Source organism: Myodes glareolus, chromosome 2 (assembly GCF_982192425.1).
Source record: "Myodes glareolus chromosome 2, mMyoGla1.1, whole genome shotgun sequence".
NCBI classification, from domain to species: domain Eukaryota; kingdom Metazoa; phylum Chordata; class Mammalia; order Rodentia; family Cricetidae; genus Myodes; species Myodes glareolus.
In genome coordinates, this window is record NC_142027.1 from 50655075 (window position 1) to 50674221 (window position 19147).

The 19147-nt window shown below is 40.7% G+C and overlaps 1 protein-coding gene across 1 annotated transcript in view; it reads left to right on the forward strand.

Annotated features, from left to right (window-relative positions):
• The first annotated feature begins 17516 nt into the window (after positions 1-17516).
• Positions 17517-19147, forward strand: part of Drd3 (dopamine receptor D3) — a 60189-nt gene continuing 58558 nt past the window's right edge. The window contains exon 1 of the mRNA XM_048422682.3: positions 17517-17578. Within this exon, the coding sequence (XP_048278639.3) occupies positions 17517-17578 (62 nt within the window). The remainder of the gene's footprint in view (positions 17579-19147) is intronic.

Below are 19147 nucleotides of genomic sequence, written 5' to 3' on the forward strand. Positions count from 1 at the left end.
ACTGCTGAACCTCCCTGCTCTATTGGACCCTAACTTAGAAGTCCTGACTCTCTCTTTCTCTTTCCTCACACCACCCATCCCCCACCCCGGCATCTACCAAGAGTTTTCCCTTGCCTGTGCTTTTGTTTTTCCTCTCAAAATCAAATCAAATTGTCCTTGAACTTTAAAAACACCAATTTCATTTTAAATAATAGTAATAAATAGCAACTCCAGTGAAAACAGACAATGTGAAGAAAGAAGAAATTCTGTCTGATTTCCAGATTGATTGCAGCATTAAATTCAAATTTCTAATATGAAATTTTGAATACAAACATTTAAGATTTACACAAATGTCAAGTAAGATGAACTTCAAAGACACAAACAAGGCATTATGATCAAACTGGGTTGGAGTGGTGGAGTTTTAATATTTATAATTGTCTATAATTTGCTTGATTGTTTGTTTAGTCAGTCTCAATATGTTGACCTAGAACTTACTACGTAGACCGTGCTGACCTAGAACTTACTACATAGACCGTGCTGACCTAGAACTTACTACATAGACCGTGCTGACCTAGAACTTACTACATAGACCGTGCTGACCTAGAACTTACTACATAGACTACACTGACCTAGAACTTACTACATAGACTACACTGACCTAGAACTTACTACATAGACTACACTGACCTAGAACTTACTACGTAGACCATGCTGAAGTAGAACTTACTACATAGACTGTGCTGACCTAGAACTTACTACATGGACCATGCTGGCCTTGAACTTACAGGTGATCCCCCCACCTTTTGAGTGCTAGGATTGCAAGCAGGCACCACCCCGCCGAGCCTAATGCTTATCTTTTTCTAAGAAAAAAATATGAATTTGTTATTTTCCCCTTTCAGTTGACACATAATTATAAAATCTGTGGGATATAGTGTGATCTGTTATACCATAATGAGCATTTCTAGCTCTTTGTGCATTTATCATTTCTTAGAGTTTGAAGTCTTCAAACTCTTCTGTTTTAGTTCTTTATAAAACAGAGTGTTGACAGCCATCACTGCCTTACTGTGCTATAGAACACTAGAACTTTGCACCTCATCTAGCTGTATTTCCTTATTTGGGTGCCTGTTGTCCAAACTCCCTCAGTCTTTCCTAGATTATAGTGGTCACTATTCTACTCTCATCTTCGTGATCAACTCCCTTAGATCTCTCTGTATGCGTGAGAATAATCACTGTTTGCTTTTCTGTCCCCTCCTTATTCACTTAACAAAAAGTCTTCAGTTTGGCCATATTCATTCTGCCATAAGTAATGGGATTTGAACTTTTTAATTGTTAGTAGTTCATTGTGTCTCTATACTACATTTTCCATTCATGTTTTTGCCAATGAACAACATGGTTGGTTCTAAGTCTTGGATACTGTGAAAAAGACTGCCAGAAACAAGAGTTCTTTGGTACGCTGACCTCATCTGGGGGCTTAAACACCAAGCAGTGAGAGAGCCGCATCATGTGGCAGGTTGAGAATCGTCAGGTCTTTCTCCATAACAGCTGCACTAAATTTCATTCCCACAAAAAGCGGGTATGTGTTCTGGTCCTCCACCCCTTTCCTGCCATTTATGGTCATACCATACGACGAGGGGAAGATCATGTCTCACACAGTTCCAATGGACATTTCCCTGATGGCTAGTGATACGGGGTGCGTTTTTAAAGTGCGCGTTGGCCATTGTATGTCCTCTTTTGAAAAGTGTCCATTCAGATCATTTGCCTTTTGTAATTGTATTATTTACTTTACCTTTCATCCTTCAAATTCTTTATGTATTCTGGATATGAATTCTTATCAAATAAGCAATATGCAAATATTTCCCCTATAGTTTGTATTGCCACTTTTCTCTTTTAATTATTGCCTTTGACATGTAGAAATCTCTTAGTTTTGATATACAACTTTCTTGTCTAATTTTGCTTTTGTTACTTATGCTTTTAGGGTTTATATTTTAAAAAAAAATCATCCCTATGCCAACCTCTTAAAATTCTTTCTCTTGATTTTCTCTTAGAAATTTCTTTTGATTTATTGTATACTATAGATTTGGGCGTATGGTGTTTCCCATTTGCTTTAAGAAGTTTTGTATCGGGGACCTCTGAGTGCCAGTCTCACGGTCCCCTAAGAGTCCAGAAGAAGACTCACAGCAAGTGCAGGACTTAGATCTGAGGGCAAAATAAACTCTCCACTACATGCTTTTCTGCATCCGTTTCTTTATTCCTCTCCTGTTGCTCTCCTCCTGTTCTGTAAAGCTTCCAGTTTATATACACACGCAAAACAAAGGCAATTCTCTGAGCTTGGGCATCCCTTTTTCTTTGAAGGTCCCAATGTGGTCTATATGAAAGATTCCTTTCCTGACTGCATGTCCTGCCAAAGGCAGAGAGGTGGATTCTAATGTATCTCAGGGAACAAAACGAAGATTAGATTGTGGGAACCAAGGTTATTGATGCACAACTGAACTTCCCACTAGAGGTCCCACAAAGTGTCGGGGGGGGGGGATGACCCAATATACCAGTACATGGGAAAGAATTGTACCCAATAATCCATACTCTGCTGAATCTTGCACCGAGAGAGTGCTTATGGCTTCCTGTTACATGAGGGCCGGCTTGTTGGGGTATCTGTCCCGCCCAGTACCCCACAGCAGGCAGGCCCCAAAGAAAATCACACACAGGACTCCATAAGGTTATAAACTGATTGGCCCATTAGGTCAGACTTCTTGTTAACTCTTATAACTTATGTTACCCCATTATCCTTATCTATGTTAGCCACATGGGCTCAGTACCTTTCTCAGTGTGACAGCTTACATGTTGCCTCTTCGGTGGTCTGCGCAGGAGTGGTTGAGGGAGCTTTCTCCTCCCTAGCCTTATCCTATTCTCATTGCCCCGCCTCTACTTCCTGTCTGGTTGACCCGCCTATACTTCCTGCCTGGCCAATCAGCATTTTATTAAAATACATGATTGACAGAATACAGACAATTCTCCCACACCAGCTTCACAAAAGATCCACTGTGAGACTCAGTCGATATGCAAAAGGTGGTGGGCCCAGTGCCTTGCGGATTGGGTTTGCCTCCATCAGAACCAGCCTTCTGCCTTATCAGCTAAAATCTCACAGCATGATTCCTGCAGACTGCAGCAGTTTTGTTTTCTTCTTTTATTGTTTTTATTGGGCTAAATATTTTCTCTGCTCCCCTCCCTTTCTCCTCTCTCCCATGACCCTTAAGAGGTTTTGAATTTACTTTTGTTCCGTTCACCTGCTGTTCACTCAAGGACATATTATTTAGTTTCCACTTGTATAATTAGTTTGTACTTGTGTAATTTCTAAAGTTCCTTTTGTTGATCTATAGTTTTTGTCAGTTGTGGTTATGGACATCATATGATTGATTGCAGCCTCTTCGTAATTGGTTGAAACTTGTTTTATGATCCAACATAGGGTCTTCTTTGAAAAATGTTCTGTGACGGTTAGCTTCAATTATCATCTTGACACAGCCTGGATTCTCCTGAGGAGAAAGCCTCAATGAAGAATTGTTTGAATCAGGGTGGCCTATGGGCATGTCTGTGACTGATTGCCTTAACCAAATGTGAACGTGTCCATTTCTTTCTGTCCTTGATTGGGGGTCAGATACAGCAATCTCCTTAAGCTTCTGCTGTGATAGACAGTAACCTAGTTTTGCCTGCACGTTTGTCTGTGTGAGGGTGTCAGATTCCCTGGAACTGGAGTTACACATGGTTGTGAGCTGCCATGTGGGTGCTGGGATTTGAACCCGTGTCCTCTAAAAGTTCAACCAGTCCTCTTAACCACTGAGCCATCTCTTCAGCCTGTCATCCAGAATTTTGCACTGAAATAAACTCCTTTCCCCCGCCCCCAGTGGGTTTTTGTCAGTGTATTTTATCACAGCAACAGAAGTGAAACTAGAATATTCTCCATATGTCAAGGAGGAAAATGTATACTCTGCAGTGACTGGGCAAAATGTTCTGGAAACGTCTGTCGAGTCCATTTGTTCTGCAGTGTGGCTTTACTCACAATCTCTTCTCAATGTTTCGTCTAGACGATCTGTCCAGTGATGAGAGTGGATGCTGAAGCCTTCAACCAGCATTCTGTTGAAAGTTTTCTTTCCCCTAAGATCTAATAATGTTTGGCGGCGGCTTACATAACTGGGCACTCCAGGAATGGGTTCACACTGGCTTAGAATTGGTTCTCTTGTTGAATTGATCCCTTATCATTGTGTAGCGACTTTGTATCTTTTCCCAGCTTTTTACTTAAGGGTGTTTTAGCTGATGTAAGTATAGCTAGTGCCGCTTAACTTTACTCTCCATCTGCATGGTCTACCTTTTTACAGTCCCTGTTCTCTCTCTCTCTCTCTCTCTCTCTCTCTCTCTCTCTCTCTCTCTTTCTCTGTGTGTGTGTGTGTGTGTGTGTGTGTGTGTCTGTCTGTCTGTGCGTCTATCTGCATATGTTCATGAAGTGAATTTCAGCTTTTATTTCACTGAATATATATGTTGGTATGTATATGTATATTACCTAGATGTAAAGTTCTGCTGCACATGTTCTGCCGTGTCAGCTCCTGGTTTTCTTTTGACTTTCTGAGTTTCTCAGTTTGAACATTCCTGTTCGGTTCTCTCTCTCTCTCTCTCTCTCTCTCTCTCTCTCTCTCTATCTATCTATTTCTATCTCATTGCTTTGTTGAATTTCTCATTCAGATTGTATTGATCAAGGCTTTCCAGAAACACAAACCCACTAGCTATAAAGACGAGACTTAGTAGATCGGCTAACACAGATGGAAGCTGGGTAGTCTGTGTCTGTTTACATGTAGGAGAACAGCAAAACCAGCAGTCATTCAGTCTGAGAACCTGGAATCCTCAGGACAAGGGAACTGATGGTGCAGTCCTAAGATGACACAGAAGACCTGGAAGTTCCCTGAAGAGTCACTAGCATGAGTCTATGTGTGAAGGCTGACGATGATGCCCTTTTACTTCCTGGGTACCTGATGGGTCCCATGGATGGGTTTAATCACTCATCATGAACTGCCAGGCTATCCCTGGAAACTGGGAGTACAAGGGTAGGGTCACCCATCTGGTTCACAGAGCTCCTGGGGACAATCATCCTCTATCTCACAGAATCTCTGCCAGGTAGATTTTATCTCAGGATGTTGTTGAGAGGTAGGAATCCAGTTAGAAGGTACAGCACAGACTTGGCTCCTTCCTCCTTTGCCACAGCTCCTCACCCCAAGTTTGAGGACTGAGAGAGTCACTGACTTTGCCAAAAGCAATGCATTATACGTATGTGACTTCCTACATATGTTTTTCTGATGTGCAATGTCGTTCTTGGTTCAGTGTTAGTATCACCACAAAGATGAGGCAGTTTATACTGTATAAACAGCCTCCTTCTTGACAAGGCTATCAGGAGTCCCTGAGTTATCCATTTCTACTGTGTCTCCACTGTGGTCCAGTTCAGAGCCCCAAACACTAGAGTGAAGAAGTAGTTGTTTTATTTCTATTTGGATCTTCTTTTGTTGAAAAGAAGGGCACCAGGCACTCTAATCGCCATCTGAAATCAACTTTCAAAGACAAAGAGAGATTCCTGCCCAGACCACCAAAGAAGCAACATGTGAGCTGACAGCTGAAAAAGGTACCAAGCCATATGGCTAATATAGATCAGAATAATGGATTAATATAAACTACAAGAGTTAACAAGAAGCCATTAGGGCCAATCAGTTTATAATTTTATGGAGTCCTCTGTATGATTTTCTTTGGTGTATGCTAGCTGTGGGGTGCTGGGCGGGACAGATACACCAACAAGCCAGCCCCTTATGTTACAGGTGGTGCCCATGTGGATAACTGCATCCATAGAAAGCCTGAGAAAGCTTGGGAAAGAATAGAGTAAAGCATGTTTTCTTGGTGGCAGCAATTTATCAGGTCTGTGCTGATTGCTAGAAGCAAGCAAGCACTCTCATCTAAGAGAGGTTTCCTGACTCAGCTTTAGATACAAAACCCTGCAGCTCTTTTAAGAGGTCCTGCCACGAAATACAAATTTCAAGAAAAGAAAAACAAAGATTAAAAAAAAAGACAATAGGCCAATACATTCACAGTACCAAAAAGAAGAGAGTTATCAGTCAAGAACCCTATTTCTGCTAAACAAAAAAACTGTCCCTCAAAAGTGAAGATGAAACTAAGACATTGAAAGATAAACAAAAGTTGAAGGAGTTTTAGACCTGCCACACAACCAATTACTGACACTGATGTTCTGCACGGTAAACTGAACAGGCTCCAGAGAGTAACCTGAAGTTGTATACAGAAATGAAAAACCTTAATTAATGTAGCTATAAGGGCAATTATAAGAGCTTGTATCAGTGAAATAAATTATTATACCTTTTTGTTTCTATGATTTAGGCAAGGATTATAATTTTCTAACAACAATCATTAGCCTAACAGGGAGCATTACTATGGCTTTCGAACTCCACATTTGGTTTTCTACATAATTTAAAAGATGATTCATCTATGCTTTGGAGCACACATGTAAAAGTATAATGTGATAATGTCAACAACTGGAAGGGACAGGGTCAGAGCTATAAAGGAGGACGGTGTTTATATGTCATTCGAGTGAGACTGCTGAGCACTGAAATTAGAGTTATGTAATTTGAGGATGTCAAATGTAATTCCCATGGCAACTGCAAAGAAAATAGCTGAAGATATACACAAAAGGAAATGAGAAAAAAGTTTAAATATTTCACTATATAAATCAACTAAACACCAAAGGAGATAGTCACATATAAACCAGGGATTAAAAAACCATGGCTTTTAAAGATAGAAAACACATAGCAAAAATGACAGAAGTCTTTCCTTATCAGTAATTACTTTAAATGCAAATAGATTAAATGATTCAATCATAAGATAGTGATTAACAGGGCTGGTTTAAAAAGAATCCAGCTATGTGTCATCTACAAAAGACTCATTTTAGACCCAGAGAAACAAAGAGGTTAAAGGGAAAAGATGGAGCAATATGTCATGGAAATAACAGGCCAAAGAAAACAAGACTAATGTAGGAATACCAGACAAAACAAACTTTAGAACTGTTTGCAAGAGACAAAGGACATTTTATGTTAATAAAAGAAAAATGTAAAAATTATAAATACTCATAAACCCTATTGTCTCTTTGATCATCTCTTTACCATCAAACACATAAAATAAAAGCTGGAAGATCTGAAAAAAATATCAGCAGTTGTACACTTTACTTGGAGACTTCGAGATTCCACCCTTAGGCTAACCAAGTAGAACCCGAGTATAGGATTTATCATAATGAGTCAGCTACTTCCAGCAGACAGAGACATTTTTCCCTCTGTTGTTGAAAGAACAAAACTGGAAAATTTACAAATTCATATATATATATATATATGTATGTATACACACATATAAACACACACATATACACACACATATATATATAAACACACATATATATACAAAGACACACAGATATATACACACACACATATATATACACGCACACATATACACACATATATATATACACACATATATACACACATACATATAAACACACACACATATATATATACAGGCACACACATATATACACACATATATAGATACACACACACATATATATATACATACACAAACACACACACACACACACACATATTTCCCTTAGCTGATGAATGAAAAAAATCACAAGGGAAATTGGAAAATCTTTCAAGGCAAATGAAAATGGAAAAACAATATAACTAATTTATGGGAAACAGTGGGAACCATGCTAAGAGAGAAAATTATAGTTATAAACACTTCCATTAAAAACCTAGAAAGGTTCCAAATCAATAAGCTAACTTTACAATGTAAGGAATTTATAAAAATCAGATTGATTTTACTTTATGTATATGAATGTTTTGCCTGCACGTGTATATATGAAGCACACGTGTATCTAGCATCCTCCAAGGTCAGGAGAGGGTTCTGGATCCCCTGAGACTGGAATACAGACGGCCATGGGGCCTGACTGGTGCTGAGTGAGACCCAAACCCAAATCCTCTCCAGTACAGTAAGTGTTCTTAAGCACTGGACCATCTTCATAGCCCCACCTGAGGAAATTTTAAAAGAACAAACTAAACCAAATCACATATAAATAAAGTATAGAAATATTTTAAAGTTGAGAAAAAAAATCTATTTTTACTGAAAAGAGCAACTCTAGGAAATGGGTAATTTTTATTTAATGCATATAACTTTGGCTTTACAGCATGAGAAAAAGTAGGGTTGTGATATTTATGCATTATAAATTTATTTAATACCATCAAATCATGCATTTAAAATGATTAAGATGATGAATTTTATGTTATGTATATAGTAGCACAATAAAAAATACTTTAAATAAAAGATTACTGTACAACGCTTACAGATAGATGTGTTTCACAGGCTTGTTCTTTGAACGGCTGTTAGAACACAAACTCTGCATTCAGGAAGTTTGAAGGAGAGATCAATATTCCCTACTGCTAACAACTTCCAGAGTGAAGTTGATCTTGTTGGTCCTGGCTCATGGCCCATATTTTAAATAACATGAATTCATAAAATTTATGAAGGTCAAACTGTCAGCATCTGAATTACAGCCATACACCCCAAATAGGTAGCTGGTGGTTGCCTCAAAATAAGACAAAATGTAGTAGAACATAAAATGTGTTCTGAGTGCTGAATGCCACAAGTCCTATAAACAGTGGCTCTCAAGTTACCCGATAACTATCCCCAAATAATGAAATTATTTTCCTCAAATAATATCAAATAAGAACTTGAAATTTGAGCAAAACTTTACAGGGTTACCATGTCTCTGTTCTGCACAGCACCAGTTTGCCACAGCTCAACTAGAACCCAAAATAGCCACTTTAACACTTTGTTCATATTTTGGATAGGCTATGGGTCCTCTCCACACAGCCTTCCAAAGTTGCTTAGGGTTTCTTGTGTCATAGTGTTTGAGTAGGAAAACAAAGAAAACCACATGATGTTTTTACGACCTGGCCTTGGATACCATACAACACTACTCCTGCCATGTTCTAGAAGTAGAACAGATTATAGAGACCTGCCCCTTCCAGAAGAGAAGCCTGGCTTTTCCTCTCTGTGGCAGTAAAGTCTAGAAGAACATGATGGATGAGGCCATCTTTGCAAAATATGGTCTGCCATGCCTGTCAACTGCAAATTAATTTGGATATAAAACTTGGAGCCTAGAGAAAAGATGGCTTATTGTATTGCTCTTGCAAAGGCCCCTAATTCAGTTCCCACCACTTATACTGGGGAAGTCTTAGTTACCTGTAACTCTAACTCCAGGGGATCTGATACCTCTGGCTTCCAGGGGCACCTGCACACACATACGTGTAAAAAAAATATTTTAAAAATACACCAAATTTAGTACCAGTGAGATTTCTTAGTGGGTAGTGTACTTAATTAACAAGCATGACACCCTGAATCTATATCTGGGAGCCATGTGAGGGTAGAAAAAGACAACTGAGCCCACAGTGTTGTCATCTGACCTCCACACATGCTCCATGTCACATGTGCACGCACATGCATCACACAATGCTTTCTCTCCCTCGCTTGCACATGCATTCACACACATATATAATAATTTTTAATTGTAGGGAAGAGATACAAATTTCTCTAATTCTGGCTTGTCCTCATTCCCATTTCTGTTCTGTTTTGCAGAAGAGGAGAGTAGACATTAAGGAATCGAGTAGAAATCAAGGAAGTGTTAGAAGAGTCATGGATTGCCTCATAGAAACGAAGGGGAACGGGTTGAGAAATGGTGGTGTGATGGCTGCAGTAGGAGGCAGAGGTGAGGTTTAAGTACATAGGAAGTTAGACTTTACTATAAGGACAGTTGCCATCCACTCATTCCTGCAATTCCCACTGTTCCCTGCTCTAGTTAAGGGTGAGGGGATACGAAGCATCTTGACTAAGAAGACTCCAGCTGCTGTTTAATGCCATTTTATAGAGACGAAGAAAGACTGACACTCACTACTGGACAATAATACATGGCTTGAATGAGTCAAGATAGTTTTCTTCCAAGAACTGGAAGTATATAATAATCATAGTCACAGTGGATCCCAATGTGAGACGTAGAGTTTTCTTAGACAGTTCTGTCTTAGTCAAGGTTTCTATTGCTGTAAAGAGACACCATAACCACGACAACTCTTATAAAGGAAAGCATTTAATTGGGGCTGGTTCACAGTTCAGAGATTTAGTCTGGTGTGGGAGGTACTTCTATCTATGTGTTGTTTTTAATTGGTTAATGAACAAAGAAACTGCCTTGGCCTGTTGATAGGGCAGAGCTTAGGTAGACAAGGAAAACTGGACTAAATGCTAGGAGAAGGAAGGCGGAGTCAGAGAGATGCCATGGAGCTGCCAGAGGGGAAAGACACGAGCTGCCAACTGGAACCTTGCCAAGGTTGAAGAGAGGAGTATGTGGAGGTGGAACCAGACCATTCTGGAAGACTTCATCCTTCTAGGGCTCTTTGATGACTCCTTCAACCACCTTTGTCTTTTCCTCCTGATCATGCTGGTGTTCCTTACTGTAGTGAGTGGCAACAGCCTCACCATCCTCCTCATCTGCGCTGACCCCCGCCTTCACACACCGATGTACTTCCTGCTCAGCCAGCTGTCCCTCATGGATCTGATGCACATCTCCACAACCATTCCCAAGACGACAAGCAACTACCTGTCTGGCAAAAAGTCTATCTCTTTTGTGAGCTGTGCCACCCAGCACTTCGTGTACCTGTCTCTTGGTGGTGCAGAGTGTGTCCTCCTGGCTCTCATGTCTTATGACTGCCATGTTGCCATCTGTCACCCCTTATGCTACACTGTGCTCATGAGCAGAAGAGTGAGAGTGATGATGGCTGTCATGTCATAATTGAGTGAATCTGTGAACTCCCTAACCCACACATCCCAATTATTGTCTGCAAATGTTTGCTTACATTTAAAGAGGGATATGCTATAGAGGTTTGCATTGGTATGGATCTTGGTTTATTGATACAAATTTAAGGTCAATTTTATTATATATATATATGTATTTCTGATCTTGATTAAGGTATTGTGTTTGTGCAGTTCACTTAAAAGTGCAATGTATAATTAAGATATACAGGTTAATAGATAATCATCTATAATAATCAAACTTGTAGTCATGTTAGGTTTTGTAGATGTATTTTAGTTAGATAGGTATTCTTCAAATCTTTCAGAGACCTTCAGAATATGGCATTTAAAATGTTTTAAGAGTTTAGGACTTTTCATGACAGTGAGACACATCTGCTCCTGGTAGCACCAATCTACTTCAAGAGGATGATGGGCATTGAAGAGCCTCTTTATGGAGTTGATTGACCATTTGGCAAGAAACTGCTCTTGCCAGGACTGCTTGATAAACTTGATATACAGGACCCACAGAAAAATGACTGCTAAACTTGCCTAAAGCTGAAATGATCCATTGGGGTTTCTGCTTTATGAAAGAGTCTGCTAGACATTCTGCAGGACACAGAAGAAGGTGACTGAGAAACTGCCAATATAGGCAGAACTGTCTTTGAAATTTCCTGCTTCATGGAAAAGTCTGCTGGATACTATGGGCCTATAGGCTGAAGATGGATGCCCCAATGGTACAGAAGAACCTTGGGTGACCGTCCAGGCAGCGAGATGTCTCTGTCAATTCTAGAGTTTTGGAAGTTGCTTACAATGTACTTCCTGTTTACTTAGGTAATATTATATCCTTCTAGAGTCTTTGATTGCATTGAAGAATTTATAGTTATAGTTTTCCTTAGTTATAATAAAAGGCAAAGTATATATAAATATTGTAACTGTAACTCTTGCTTGATACCTGTTTTGTTATATGTAATTTTACTATGGTAAAGTTCAAACCTTCATTTTTTATTTAAACAGAAAAGAAAATGGTGTGGGAGGTCCTTCTGTCTATGTGTTGCTCTTATTGGTTAATGAATAAAGAAACTGCCTAGGCCTATTGATAGGGCAAAATTTAGGTAGGCAGGAAAAATTGGACTAAATGTTGGGAGAAGGAAGGTAGAGTCAGAGAGATGACATGAAGTCACCAGAGATACATGTGCTGAAACTTTGCTGTTAGGCCACGACCTTGTGATGATACACAGATTAAAGGAGATGGGTTAAATTCAGATATAAGAGTTAGCCAATTAGAAGCTAGAGTTAATGGTCCAAGCAGTAATTTAATTAATACAGTTTCTGTGTGATTATTTTGGGTCTAAGCTAGCCAGGTAGCAGAGAAGAACAAGCGGCCTCCCTACAACATTAGTCCATTATCATCATGGTAGGTGGCAGAAGACCTGAGAGGTCTACATTATGATCTGCAAGCAGCAGAAGCAGCTGTGTGTCACAGGGAACATAGCAAAGGAAACCTCAAAGCCAGCCTCCACAGTGACACACTTCCTCCAACAAGACCACACTTCTTAATAATGCCACTCCCTATGGGGACCATTTCCTTTCAAACCATCACGGTTCCTATCTCAAGGCCTCATCATAGAGGACAGGAGAGCTAAAGTAGTGGGGAAGTAAATGTAATGCCTGGATCACTACCTGCTGTGGACAATTTGTCTTCTTAAAACTTCTGAAGCCAGGCATGGTAGCACATGCCTGTACAGTCACAGGGTGTGAGAGGAATAGGCTGGAGTATTTTCTGGCCAGACCATGTCTCAGAACAGCAAAATAAACCAAATCAAATTATATAGGATCCTCTGTTGATGTCACAGCAAAACAAAGAGGTGGTCCTTCAGGTCTGTGCTTCTCCACTTAAAGTCACCGTGCTGATCAAATCAGGTTCGCACTGAGAAATGTTACTCGTAAAGAGATCTACAAAGATGGTTCCCTCTGTTCATGTAGGATCCTCACACTGACCCTGGTTCAGTTGGTCTCTCCGGTGTCCTGGTGGGTGTAAGTTCTGCACAGGTTTAAAGACCATGGGAAAGACATGTAGAAGTCAATGGTTGGTGCTCAGGGCAGTTCTGCTGGATTGTGACCCTGCAGTAGCATTTCAAAGACCCAAAGGGTTCCCCTCTTTCCTTTGAAACACCACCCCTGCCTGTGCCAATTTAGCAGAGGTGCCCTGTGTCCTCACTCTACTTTTGACCTCTCAACTTCCAAAGCACCCATTTGCTGCTTCAGGAGAATGTTATAGTCATGCCATTTTGAATGTTTCCTGGAAGAAAGATAAGAGAAATGAGCTTAGTTTTCCCTGATTTCTGCCCAGGCATATCTGTTCTGTGGGCGTTCTGGAGTTTTTCCCAGAAAGAAGATTTCAAAACCTTCGATGCCAATCATGAATAAGAGTTTTATTTTTTTTTAAAAAAAAAAAAAAAAGTAAGTAAGTAAAGAAAAAAAAACATATTCAATGCAGTGATGTGAATGAAGTACCAAGCTGGTAAAGACAGACAATTGTTTTATTTTCACCTCTTTGGAAGACCTAAGAGAAAGAGCCACCTTATTCATTTCCTTCCCCCTAGAAATTCCTGCACTAATCCCTCCCTTTACCCAAGGTCTGCTAGTGAGAGTCACCTGGCTTGAGACAGAACTGCCCGCCTAGGACTACAACCTTGGGCACGTCTGGGAATTTCCCTGCCTTGTGCATCTGTATAGAAATAGAATGAGAATTTTTATTCCTTTTTATCTTCCATTCAAACTGATCGAAGAGAGTCACTATGAACGTGCAGAGAAAACTCCCTTCTAGTGAGGATATTCTGTGTTCTCAATGAAGGTCTCAAAGTGAGGCCTTTCCTTCTACGTTCATACTTCATTGGGGCAACACTATCATTAGGCAGAATATGTGCAAATGTTAAAAATAAACACAGGTGGGTTAGTAACATTTGGGGGAGGGCAAGCAGTGAAGCAGGGTTTCTCTAGCCTTGACTGTCCTGGAAGTCATTATGTAGCTCAGGCTGGTCCCAAACTTAGGCTATCCTCCTACCTCTGCTTCCTAAGGGTTAACACTACAGGTGTGAGCTGCCATGCCTGACTTATTTGTCTTGCTGCTGTGACAGGATTACCTGAAATAAATAAGGGAGAAAAGACTCATTGGGCTCATGGTTCAGGGAACACAGTTCATTATTCTGGTTAGGCACGATGGTGGGAGCTGCCATGGGTGGCAGCAGCAGGATCCAGAATCAGCTGGCTACAGCCTGTCAGCAGCCAGGAAGGAGAGAGGACTCTGCGCAGAACTGGGGGTAAGTGAGAACTCATAAGTCCCACCCTTATCAACCTACAGTTCCTACCAACCTATGGCTCCTACCAACCTACCACTGCTACCAACCCACCGCCCCTACCAACCCATAGTTCCTACCAACCCACCATCCCTACCAACCCACCGCCCCTACAAACCTACTGCACCTACAAACCTATTTCTTCTACAAGGTCATACCTCTAAAAGTCTCATAGTCTCCCAAAAACAGTGCCATAAGCTGGGGCCAGTGTAGACACACATGAGCCTATGGGGAAAGTTGACATCCAAACCATAAACGCAGGATACTGGAAAGCAAACCTATAATGGTACAAAAGAACAATATGAGATGCTGCATTCTTAAAACGTCTCTGCTTCACTCTGCTTGTGCATAACCCTGTTAAACCCCAGTTTCATGCATCAGACAGGCCAACCTGGGCCTGCACCTGGCCTCCTGGTAGGAGAAGCTGAAGATTCACCCTGAAGTTGAGAGTCGCAGTCTCAGGGCAGTAGCAATCCAAACATGTTACTTCAGTAATAGAATAAGCAGCCTTGCATACAGCAGCAGCTCTCTCTACAGAGCCTCTTGTATGTTCGCTGCAGTTACTATAGCAAAATCCCACAGACTAGATGGCTTAGACAAGAGTCATTTATTTTCTGACTGTTTGGAGACTTGAAAGTCCAAAGCGGCATGCCATCAGGTTTGGGTCCTCCTGAGGCTCTTTTCCTTAGCTTCCAGACAGCTGCCATACCTGTGTCTCATTCAGTCTTTCTTCTGTCCACTCTTGCTGTCTCTTCCTCTTCTCTTGAGGACACCAGTCCTACTGGGATAGAACTTATACTGAAGACCTAGTTTTAACTTAGTAAATAATTTGAAAAATCTTATGTTCAAATCCAGCCACATTCCAAGGTCGGGGCTTTAAAATACCATTTAGCTTATAGAAGAATCTGCAAAAGTAAGTGTTGTGTGGAGGATGTGGGCAAGAATATTGCTTAGACAATGTCTTCTGTATGAGCCACCATTCAAAGATCCTATAGTCAATATTGTGTTTGCTACTTTTCTGTCAGTCTGATAAAACACCACAACCAAACACTACTTATGAGAGAGTGTATTTATGGCCCCAAAGAGGTAAGAGTCCACTGTGGCGGAGAAGAATAGCAACAAGAGGTGGGCATAGCAGCAGGAGAAGGAAGCTGAGGGATTACATATCAACCACAAGCAGAAAGTAGATCTGGAGCCCCGGTGGTTCCAGATAGCAATTTTACAGACATATTTACTCAGCAAAGAGTATATGTTGTTGCTACTGAGAGAAAGATACCTTTTTCTGAGAGTGACGCTAGTTAGCCTTTTGTCTTAGTTAGGGTTAGTATTGCTATGATGAAATACCATGACCCAAAGCAAGTTGGGAGGAAAGAGTCAGACAGAGCAGGTTACTAGCTTGCTCAGTCTGATTTCTTATAAAACCCAGGACTACCAGCCCGGGGATAGCACCACCCACAATGGACTGGGCTCTACCACATCAACCACTAGTTAAGAGAAAGCTCTGCAGGCTTGCCTACTGATCAAACTTATGGAGGAGGCATTTTCTTTACTGAGGCTCCCTCCTCTCTGATTACTATAGCTTGTGCCAAGCTGACATAAAATTGTCTAGTACAGCAAGTGAATTTGCAAGTCAGACACAAACTCTCAAAGCCTGTCTCCAGGAACAAAATTCCTCCATCAAGGCCATACCTTCTAAGCCTCCCCCAAACATCACCACTAACCAGAGCCCAAGTGTTCAAATATCCAAGCCTGTGGGGACATTTCTCTTTCAAAACAGCACAATCATAATTACAGTCATTACAGCTACTTTTTTCCCCTGAAATATTGTCATTTACTTCAGAAAACTAAATTTTCCATCTGAAGAAAAAGTATACCATAGTAGTTTAGAGAACCAAGATGTCTAAATCCAGATCCCAGCTTCATTTGTTAACTGAGTGACCTTCATCAGTCATTTTGATTTTTTGTGTGCCTCAAGTTTTTCAGTCATAATAAGGAAGGAAAAAGTAATATCTACTATGCAAGGTTGCTGAAATGATTAAAAGAAGCAATGAATTAAAATGACCAGCTAATAGTATATGCTCAATAAATGATGGTTACTGCTATTAATGCTGTTTAGATTTGCTGTGACTCCATCTCTCTCAGTCAGTAGAGGTTTCCATCATATCCAATGGGGACTCATTTGATAGTGAGCACTCAGTGCAGATTCCAAAGCACAGTGTCAGAGAAACTAATAAAAGAATCCCAGCCCTGTGTGAAGGTAGAAGAGACCGGAAATAAGAGAATAGGAAGTAGCTAGGTTCCCATGGCAAAGAGTTACTTGAACAGGTGAACATGAATGAAGAATGTCTAAGGTCTGGTACTGATGTCCACTGACACTGACCTTAACTGTATCTCAATTAGCTCGTCAATCTAGAGTTTAAAAATTAATGGCAAGAAAATAGGAAGGAAAAAAAACCATATGTTATGGACAAGCAGAAAGAACAAATTGACAAGTGTTTGTAAACTTCTGTGGAAATGAGAAACCCTGCTAAATAAACATTTAATATTGCTCATAATATTAGTGGGTTTCTTCTTTTATCATGAGCTATAGCCATGCTTCAGAGTTGCTTCTACTGCAGTACATTTCCTTTAACCTCCTGTACCCAGCCCGGCACACACCTCCAGATTTAATGATTCTGCCAGTTGTGTGTTAAATTGTATCAATTTCCATTAACTGCTTGTGGTATCCATTTATTGATCTGCTCGTCTGAACCATATCTTCACACCCACCAAAAGCTGGAAAGACAATTAAAGCGAGGACGGTGAGCGTTAGTCAAGAGAAATCAAACGTAAAGGTAAAGGGAGGGTAACGCTGGAATTAAAAAGAGCACTGAGGAAAAAAAATGCACGCGCACTAAAAAGTACAGTACTGAAGCAGGTAGAGCCACGGAGGGAAGAGAGGCAAGCAGGAGAGAAATCCAGCTTGCGGCTCTTCCCTCTCTCTCAGCACCAAGGACAGAGCTCCGAGCGACTAACCCAAACAACGTTCAGTGGGGTCCCTCCCAGATCCTCTAGGGAACACTGGTGCCTTGGGAAAGCAACTATGAAACCTGCCGTGAGGTCTGATAGGAACGCGGCAAGAGTTGTTCACAAGTAATTTTCATCTCAGAGGCAAAACCAGGTGATTTTCTCTCTGTATGGAAACGACTCCATAGTTTCTGTGTCCCGGGAAAGGCAAAGTTTGCTTAGCTTCAGTGTGTCTGCCGTCAGTAAATGGCTTCAGGAACTGAGGCGCTAAACTCCACAGTCTCCAGACACCAGAAGAAAATTTCAGGGTAAGTGAATTTTTCTTTTCATTTCTAATTTAGTGGAAGATTCTTTTATTAGCTTGGAATTCTTTGATTCTCTAAGAATATGCATTAAATCTCCAAACTACTCTAGGTTTAAAACATGAAACCCCAAGGAAGCTGTGTTCATCTCATTAAGTGGTTGGAGCTTTTTTTTTTTTTTTTACCCCACCCCAACTGTGTCCTGATGGGCTCTAGAATCTATATCAAGGCATACATAAAAGACAGAAAATAAAAACCTGTCATTATTCCTGGGAGTTGCAGGGAAGTTGACTGTCTTCCCCCTTAAGGGTTTTACTTAATTGTCCCAGAGTCTGGTATTTTAAACTCCCCAGTTCAGCACCCTGAATGCAGGGCCCAGGGTTTAGAGAGACACTGTTTTCAATCTATTTAAAGTCAAGCTGCTTCCAAGTCAGAATGCAATTAACCCAACAGATATGTAATGCTTGAAAGCATGACTGTGTGTTTTCGCCAATGACGGTGTATGATTTTGAGGGCTTGTGGTGCAGCTGTGGGACTTCCACTGCTCACCGTGGCTTATTGGGTCCACAGAGTTCATGTAATTAGGCACCCGTGCCCCTTACTGCATCTAGTTCAGTCTAATGCCATAGCAATGCATGCACAGACAAAATTATAGCAATAGCAAAGTGGAACTCAGATTCTAAACAGGCTCTGCACGCCTTTTGCACTTTGCAGGTTAAGCCCTTTGTTTACTGCTGCTACAAGGTCAGCAAACTGTCTGCCCCTGGGCACAGGTGAGAGTTGTTTGGTCTGGCCTTGGGACCTTGCAGAGCTCAAAAGGACAGGCACTGTGAGCTTCTCCTGATCAGACACTTGTTTATGCATACTTGAATGTTTTCAAGGATCTGCATGGCTAATGATGGACAAGGGTGACAAATAAAGAAAACACTGATAATATCCTAGCAGAAGGCTCCTTATAATTGAATAATCAATATGTCAAATAGCAGCCAGAATCTACCCAGTATTAGATTTATTTTATAATGCACTGAAGTTTACATTCAATTAATACTCACTTATTAGCTACTTGGTCTACTGTAGTTCCCCATTTTATCTCTGGTTAGAATGACAACATGATCAGTTTTGAAAGACTGTCAAGGAAAGTAAGCATGCTTTATTGGTCAGGTTCAACAAGAAAAAAAAAAGAACTGTATTATGCTAGCTAATGGATCTCAGTAAAACCAACCATGGCTTGTCCTCTGCATATGTACCAACAGTGTAAATGTATCCAAATCTATAAATATGCTATATACTTCAAGGCACTTGTGAATTTTCATTACAAAATGAATTAGACAGCAATTTGCAAGAATAAAGCACCATAGAAATGCTAAAGACTACCTCTAATAACGATGACAATATACCTCCCACCGGCTCTGTGAGCAGTGCACACCTGCACTGACTTTGAAAAGCTGGGTAACGAGATGTGCAAAAGCTCCTCTGAACAAGCAAGATCTTCACATTATTTCCTGCTCCAGGTTTGTCTGCTTCACCTCCATTGTGGAGGACTTAGGAACAGAAGTTTTGGACTCGGGTCTTGGG